The sequence below is a fragment of the Jatropha curcas genome, chromosome 3 (genome assembly GCF_041381405.1).
Source record: "Jatropha curcas cultivar XTBG-Jc1 chromosome 3, XTBG_Jcur_1.0, whole genome shotgun sequence".
Classification (NCBI taxonomy): Eukaryota; Viridiplantae; Streptophyta; class Magnoliopsida; order Malpighiales; family Euphorbiaceae; genus Jatropha; species Jatropha curcas.
The window spans coordinates 4,063,240-4,072,310 of NC_143153.1; the positions used below are offsets into that span (position 1 = coordinate 4,063,240).

The 9,071-nt window shown below is 30.3% G+C and overlaps 1 protein-coding gene across 1 annotated transcript; it reads right to left on the reverse strand.

Annotated features, from left to right (window-relative positions):
- Nucleotides 1-2,569: 2,569 nt before the first annotated feature.
- LOC105644426 (transcription factor bHLH62) lies at nt 2,570-5,649 on the reverse strand. The gene is made up of 8 exons (XM_012229775.4): nt 4,403-5,649; nt 4,105-4,320; nt 3,959-4,024; nt 3,797-3,865; nt 3,584-3,655; nt 3,266-3,472; nt 3,051-3,156; nt 2,570-2,957 (listed from the first exon to the last, which is right to left on the reverse strand). Exons 1-8 carry the CDS (start codon nt 5,327-5,329, stop codon nt 2,920-2,922), a joined length of 1,701 nt encoding a protein of 566 aa, XP_012085165.1. The 5' UTR covers nt 5,330-5,649; the 3' UTR covers nt 2,570-2,919.
- Between the last annotated feature and the right edge of the window lie 3,422 nt (nt 5,650-9,071).

Genomic DNA, 9,071 nt, shown 5'->3' on the forward strand with positions numbered 1-9,071 from the left:
CAAATTGGTAGGGCCTTGTTTTGGTGGCAAAATATGAGGAGACTAGAAAGGCTATTAAGGACATGGATTTCACAATTTGATTAAGACTATTCAACTATAAATTCCCAGGTATAAATAAGAATGCTAGGACATTTTATAAGACAATAATGCCACTAAAATGTAGGGAGAAACTTTTCTAAGTAAATAAACAAGAGGACAAGACAAAATAACATTTATGTGCACCTATCATATTATTATATAAAATCTATTTTGTACAAATTTATTTTTATATAATATTGTCCATATTTTTTAATAAAATTATTTTTGAAGAAAATGTTCAAAATAGATGAATTATATAAAATCTATTTGCAAGTTCCTAACTAATGTGCTTACAACCTCAATTTTTTATTTTCTAAAATTTGTTTAACAAAATTCTACCACAAGCATTAGAATTTACGAGTTTCTGAAAACTATAATGATTTACTTAATTTGAAATAATATATAATTAAATGAATGAAAAATTCTTTTCACTTTTACTGAAAATACATAAAAATTGAATTTGGAGTATCAAAGTACACCAAATTTCAACCCTAAGTTAGTTGGCATCAATTATATAAGTCTCTTTCTTTAATATGTTCTTAATAAAATTCTAATGACAGTTTTTTTTTTTTTTTTTTCCCATTATCACTTTAGGTAGGATTTCAAAACTGAATAGTGTCACTGATTGTTAATTAGACCCCACAAGAGCAAACTAATAGAGTAGAATTTACTGATTTTGCAACCAATTTTAAGTAAAAAAAGAAAAAAAAGTCAACTTTAAATTCTAATTAGAGAAACACAAATATTTATAAAGTTTGTTTCTAAATATGAATCCAATGTTAATTCACCAATCACTTCAATGTGGTTAGAGTTAGGAGCCATTATTCCTCAATTTACTAGCAACAACAACAACAACGTGGAAGCAACATATAGACACTAATGATTAGATAGAATGGTAAGCTGAGTCGGGCAACAGTTTTTTAAGTAATCTTTAATATTTTGATTAGTCAAAATATTAAATATTATTTTTTTTTATATTGTTAAGTAAGATAATGTGCAAAGAGGTTAAGATGATAATTTATAAAAAATTAATTCCTGTAACGTTTAGCTTTTAGCGTTTTTTCAAACAGTTAAATTATATTAATAACTAATTTTATCAAACATGTTGTTTTACCAAACATCTCCCAAGTAATAATGGCATTGATACATGACCTAAACTTGTAATAATGATTTAAAGTAATACACAACGGGATAACTCGGTTAATAAGAATATATATATATTTTTTTATTCATCGATCAGATGCAAGTAATGTCTAATCAAAATGGTTAATATGATATATAAATTTAAACGTTACTTAAAAAGACCGTTAAATGTATTCTCATTTCTCACTGTCTGTTTGGAAGATAGTGCATTTACTAATTCAGTAATTCCTTAACAAGCACAAAAACAAGTAAATTAATTAAATAATTCGAAATAAGAAGGGAGCAATTTAGAAAGGTCGAGGCCAATGTCTTATTATGATTGGTTCTCCTTTGAAACTTGATGGGGACAAAACTGTAACATAACCATTTCTTAATTGTAATCAATTTAATATAATATTATGAACAACTTCTGCAACTGTTCTGTATACACCACCACCACATTCATAGCATCTTTTTTGCTAATTAAATAAATACTACTAATCTGCAAACCAATAATGCACAACCCTCATTTAATTAATTAAATAAATAAATAATTTACAAAGGTCGCATTCAGCAAGACCTTGAATTAGAGCCTTTCGTTTAAATTTTACTTGTAAAATTAAAAATTCAGAAGGGCAATTATTAAAAGATTTTACATGAAAAAGGCTTCCAATCTAAATATAAATACATGTAAAAAAGAAAAAAAAAAAAAGTCTTTTGTTGAACCCAAAAATTGGAATTTTATTAACAACCGCTAAATTTGTTTATTAAAACAATTAATCTAATTCTTGAAGGGTATCTTTCCATACCTGAACTCCACTACATTAACCTTTTTTTAATATATATAAATAATTTTAAAAAAAGTGGATGAGATTGTAAAGCTTTATGATTCATTGGGTCTAGTCAGAATCTCACCACTGCCAACCTGGGATTCTTTTGATGTTGTTAATTATTGTTTATTAATTTAGTAATTAAATAATTTATTAAAAGGGTAGTTCCAACTTCCAACCTCCAATCTTTGCTTGATTGATTTTTGTATTTGTACAGTAAAAGAAAGTGTAAAGAACAGAAGCTTCTGTTTTTGGTTAATCAAATGAAAATTACAGGAGCTGAGTGTGTGCCAGAAATCATGCAGAGGCTGACCCCAAAACCCAGCCCAACCCAAACCCAAACCCAAAATAACTCAAATATAATAATAAACCAATGTCTTAATCACTCAAATTAGACTTTTTAAAGAAAGGACCCAACAAATACAGCTGGTTACAACATTATAAAAAAGAATCAAAATCCATAAGATTACATGATCTACCCTTGCTTAATTGATGTGACCCTTTTCCAAAATTAACCAAATTAAATCAAAATTAATATATTAATCATAATCAATATAAAAATAAAAATTCTTCATTATATCTTACATAATTGGTGCTACAATACTTTGCAGCAGAGTACATGATTGGTGCTATAAGATTTTACAGTGGATAATTGCAAGAAAATTCCACAAGAAAATAGGTAAAAGAAGGGGAAAGCTCCTTGATAGGAAAAAATATATATATTAAGACCAAGGAAAAAAAAATATTATCTTCTTAATTAACCTAAAAGATAAATGGCTTAGCAGTTGATTTGCTGGTCCAAATTAATTTTCTTGTATATACAATATCCTCATTTTCCCTTTTCCCCCCTGTCCACCTGGACCTTCAATTTGGGAGTAAAGAATGGTAATTAGGGCTCAATTTTCATATGAGAAGCTTGACTTGAACCTGCATTTATTAATTCAATGCTTTTCATTAACAAAAATTTCATAGAAATTAGAAACTTTTGCACTGTCAATTTGATCATCTTTTGTCTCTTACCAGGGAAGTTCTGTGGCTGCAATGGTAATTCCTGGTTCGAATTCGGATTCTGCCTGAAACCCATTTGAACAATGGTTTGTAGATCATCCTCAGAGAATGTTGGATACTGAAAATAATTAGAGAAGCAAATTCAGATTTTCTTCTTCTTTTTCCCAAATAGATTGCGAAGAAAATACACTTTTAAGTGCTAATTAATTTAAATTTAAACTAATTACCTGAGGAATGGTATGGTTAAATGGGTCAAGTGGGGGTAAGTGCATATTGAAGTTTTGGCATAGAGCAGTATCTAATGGGTCCCCTACAGAGCATTGAGGTACTGTCCCATTAGAAATGTTGCTATGTAATGGTGGATTTTGCTGCGGTTGGTGGCCAAATATGGCTGGTGCCGAGGAATCTAATGGGAATATTGGGGATTGAAAAATCTAAAAACACAAAAATCCAAAAATTATAAATAAATTTTAAAAAAGAAAATTGAAATGCTTATAGAGGTGACAGGCCATTGACTAATGAGCAAAAATTAAAATAAAACTTACATCTTTTGGAATGAGAGTGTCCATATTGAAATCCAGCCTGGTATTTACAGAAGCCAACTTCATGGAGAGAAACTGCTCCAAGATTAATTAATTAATTAATCAAATAAATAAAGTTAAGTGTACAATGATTAGGCATGCCAACTTTAATTTGCAAATTATGATTATGTATGTTGATTAGTTACTAATGATAATAATAACATTTTCCTTTTTTACCTCCACTTGGCGTTGCAATGACTGGACATAATTTATAATTTCATCAAGCATTAGAGCCTTTCCCGTGACCTAATAAATTTGGAAATACCGTACAATTGTCAATTTTATGTTCGAACAAAATGTAATCAAATGCATTTCTAGTAAATTTATGTTTTCACGTACCTTATTGCAACCTGGTACAAGATCTTGCAGAAGCTTCATTCTTTCACTAATTTTTTCTCGACGGACCTGCGATCAAATTAACAAATGTTAATCCAATAAATTTGATTGGATAATTTTTTTCAATAGATTTGGATTTGAATTCTCACTCTTTCAGCTAAACTGTGACTATCAGTAGCTTGACCTCTTCTTGCTCGAACATGAATATAGTCCTTTGGAGGTTCAGGTGGCTTTGAATTATTATTATCCTTATTTTGCTTCTCATCTTTCTGCTCTTCTTCTGCTTTAACTGAGCTCTTTTCATTTCCACTCCCTTCATTTGACTTGCTTCGCTTTGAATTTGAAGTCTCATCGATTTCTGCATCCTGAGAAAAAATTCAATTTCTATGTGAAATCAAGAAATGGGAAAATTGGTAGCGTTATTTGTTTAATGATCTTTCTTTTTACCTTTGAAGCATTGGCTGGTTGAGATTCTTTTAACTTTCCCTTGGAAACAGATTTCCTTTTCTTGGAATTTAATTCATTGGGAACCTTCAAAGTGGCAGCTTCAGCATTTGGGGTTTGTTCAGATACAGAGGAACAATTCTCCTCTTGGGAAGAATTACCCAATTCAGATCGATCAAACAGTGGAGAAGAAGAATAATTCTTATTCCCCTTCTGAGATCCAATTGCTTTGAGTGAGGGACTACTTGAAACCCTAGGCAATTTCCCATTTCCCATCAATGGGTTTGGATGATTATTACATTTAAAAGCAAATTCTGCATTATTTAACCCTAACTGGCTTGTTCTGCCATTAAAACTCCTGCTACCAAAACAAGAAAATCTTGCTGCTCTTTCTGCAAATCCAGGATCAGCTGTAAATTCCGCTACGCTAGAATTCAAAGCTCCCAAATTAGGGAAATTCAAACTCTCCTTAGGAGGAAATCGATTCAACTTAGGCGGTGAATTTAAAGGAGTACTATAACAAGAAGTGTTGGTGCTGTTATTGCCGCCATTATTAATATTATATGAAGCTGCCAACATAGGCTGAGAATGCGGTGAGATCTCGCCGGAGTTGTTGCCGTTACCAATATTCCCTAATTTCCCGATTAATTCTCTGATCATAAAGTTGTCGCTTGATATGTTCGAGTTGGACGCCGCCGGTGATGAAACCATTGAACTCAGAGCAGAGTCAAAGTGAAGAGATTGATCCGTTGACTTTTCCCAGTTGGCATTGAAGAAGGAATTTGGGGTTTGTTCAGAAAAGGAATTGAGTTCATTAGTTTGCGTTTCAATGGCAGAAGAGAGAGTAGGCCAAGTGGGTATTGTTGAGGTTGGCACAAAATGCAATGGCGGTGGAGGAACTCCTGCATTGAGAAAGAACTCACTCTCCATAATGAATTTTCAGCTTAAATTTGAGTAAATAACAAAAAAAAAAAAAATTACAGTTAAGGATTTAGCAGAGAAGCTCTGGAATTCTTGTGTGCAATGAACATAAAAAGAAACCAAAATGATTGTTTAAAAACAGAGCAAGTGATGGTTGGGTGGAATGGGTGAATGGTTATGAGTTCAAATTGATTGCATTAATGGGAAAACAGAGAGATTGAGAGAGAGAAGTTTGGTATGATGAAAAAAAAAACTATGTTTGGTGAATAAAAGTTAACAGAAAGAAAAAAAAGAGCAGGAAAGGGGGAGAGAGAGAGAGAGAGAGAGAGAGAGAGAAAGGGGAAGAAGATGAGTTGGGCTATGAAGAGGTTTTATAGATGATAAATAAAATAAAAAAATAATTAGTAATACAACTTCAGGAAGTTTTGTTGGCAAGAGGGTTTAGTTAATTTAATTAAAAAAATTTAAATTTGGAGCTAAATTAAAAAGAAAAAGATATTTTTATTTTATTTCGAAATTACATAATATTAAAAGATTGTGTTGGGCTCAGTCAAAAGTTAAATACCAGTATTTTTTATAGTGTTTGGTACAGTAAGTTTTATAGAAGGCTATTTTTTTATATTGGTTGGCAAAGTAGCATTTTATAAAAAATTAATTTCTTATGAAAACTATTCAAACAACTAGTAGCTACTTAAATATAGGCATGAGCAAATGTCGATTCGGTTCAAATCGAATCGAAGTCATAAACCAAAATTTTTTTTATAATAAATCAAACCGAAACTTACATCTGAATCAAATTAGTTGGTTGTAAATCGAATTGATGAATTTCTGTGTAACTGAATTGAACCAAGCAATAAATTTGATTCAGACAAAATGACTTTCTCTTGGACACTTGATCAAACCAAACCGAAATGGCTCGGTTCGATTTTTAATCGATAATTTTACTCACTGTTATTCAAATAACTAAACACTACTAAAATAGCTATCAGTTAAACAGACCCAAAGACGATATTGGTATGGAGATGACTCTCTTTTCAACAACAATTATTTTAAGTTTTTTATTTTCTTACGAAATAATAAAGTTTATTTGTAAATACAGTTTGGCTAATCCAACTCATTATTGATATGAATTACATAGCCGCAGTTAAGGTTATTTCCTACTACTTATATGTATATATATATATATATATATATATATATATATATATATATATAATGTAGGTTTGACCCATTGTAACTTTTATAACTAGAAAAGTAGAGGTTTCTCTATTCCCGCAAAAGGCGGAGGGAGGAGGTATTGCCGGGCCTTGGACGTCAAAGCACCTAAACGGTCCATTTTTCCCCCTCTGATGATTCTTGAAATACTAAACTCTTGTTCATATTTTTCTTTTTCTTTCTTGCATGAAACCCAACAGGGACATGTCTCAAAAGGCCTCCAATTTTCAACCCAAGAGGGCATGGTCTCGGGGAGGAAACTCTCTGTACACTGTGTTTGGATTGGACTCCATTATTCATTACCGTGTCATGTGAGAGCAACTTGTAACCAAGTGCTATCAATTTTTCTTTTTTTTTCTTTTTTACTACTAGTCTTATTTTATTAGATTAGGTGTAACATTAAATCAACATTAATTGGTACTTGTTATTATTGGATTAATTATTTACTGGTTTGAGATTTATTTATTAGGTTCTTTGGCATATAACATTCTACATAACATAACGTTGTCTTTGATTAGGATTTTCTTTTCCCTTGTGACATACCTTTTTTCTATAGAATATTTAAATTCACTTTATAATTTTATGAAAAATTTTACGGTGTCTCAAACTTTATTTAAGCTCCTGTACTTCTAAAATTAAGAGTTTTGATAATATTATATACATCTCCCATATTAGCAATAATAGTCGTTTTTTGTAGGCTTAATCATCAATTTTACCATGAATTTTTCAAATAGTTACAATCGACCTTTTGCAGGCTTATTATTTAGAAATTTTAAATTTTTATTGTTGAGATGTCTATTGAAAATTATAAAAATATTAAAAAAAAACATCAAAACCAAAATTGGAATGTTGTAGAAAATATTCCAAAATATAACTAAAAACTTTTTTTTTTCAAAAAGAAAAGGAGGAAAATGTTTAAAATCGGAATAGGACGAGTTGGAGGCCGATAATATCAACTCATATTCTACTTTAGGTTAAGTTCGTAGCAGGACGCATGAATATAGACTTTACTTTTTCTTCAATGATATAATTTTCTGATTCGAGAGAGAAAGCCTAAAACGTTAAAAAAATTTAGGGTTTTGGATCACATCGAGTCCCAAGGAGTTGGAGGCATTTTACTGCCGCTGCAAATGCCCTAAGCAGAGACTGGTGCACGTTACAAGAAAGAAGAGAAGAATAAAATTGAAGATAGGGAAATTGATCTCACAGTATGGGCTTCTCAATGAGCAACTCAGAAACTCTAAAATGGAAGTAAAAGGTTCATTCTTCAGCTCACCATTTATCATTCATTCATTCAGTATTAACTGACTCTTTCTTCTCATGATTTAACCCTTCTGTTTACTTGCTATTTATTTTAATATTTAAAATTTTTCTTTCTTAGGGCTAGGGTGATATACAAGAAACATAACGTAATTAAAAATGGCAAATTGGCAATGATTGGAGTCAACAATAAGATTTGGGCGGATTTATAGTATTTTTTATTGGGCTGTTAATTTCTTATTTCTCTGTGGTGGGTAATTAAAAAAAAAAAATTATCATTGACTATATATTAAAATAGGAAAAAATAAAAAATTGAAAAAAAAAATATTAATAACGTGTTAGGCATAGTCAATCATTGCATTAAATTCCCATACCACCAGTTAACCCGGCTTTGGTCGGGTTCACATAATATACCGACTGCCTTGCAATTACTGAGCTCACCTTCTCAGAAACGCAATAAAAAAAACAGTAGAGCATTAAGTTATATATTTTCCCTTTTTACCAATTTTTTTTTAAAAGCAAGAGCTTTAATCCCTTCTCGGACCGTGGACGCCAAAGATTTTTGAACCTATTCGAAAATCATACTTGTCATTTTTACCCTTCGTTATATTGCACATAGGATTATTTATGTAAAAAAATAAAGAGAAAATTACAATTAGGCCCTATTGTATGCGAAAATACAACTAGTTCATCTTTGATTTTTAAAAATATATCAATTTGTTTATATATTTTACTTCCGTTACGCTTCTATGTTTTTTTATCAAATTTTTATATCTTTTTCGTTAAGTTAACAAGAAAATACAGAAGTCAAAGGAAAAATATTCAAAATTTTAAAATAAAAAGAAAATTACAGTACGATCCATGTAGTTTGCGAAATATAATTAGTCTGTCCATATCTTTTTTAAAATATATTAATTTATTTCTATATTTTGCTTCCATTATACTACTAGGTTTTTCTGTCCATTTTTTTTGCATCTTTTCTGTTAAGTTAACAAGAAAATATAGAAGTCAAAATGAGAGATACTAAAATATTATACCAAAAAAAATTACAGTACAATTCTTATAGTTTGAAAAATACAATTAGTCTGTGTTTTAAAAAATAAAAGGGGTTTTTTTTTATTTTATAAAGTACTTAACGGAAAAAATGTAAAAATTGGACAAAAGGACTTTATAGTCTGACGAAAGTAAAATATAAGGATATTTTAATCTATTTTAAAAAAGATAGGGACGGACTAGTTGTATTTCGCAAACCACGTAGATCATATTGTAATTTTCT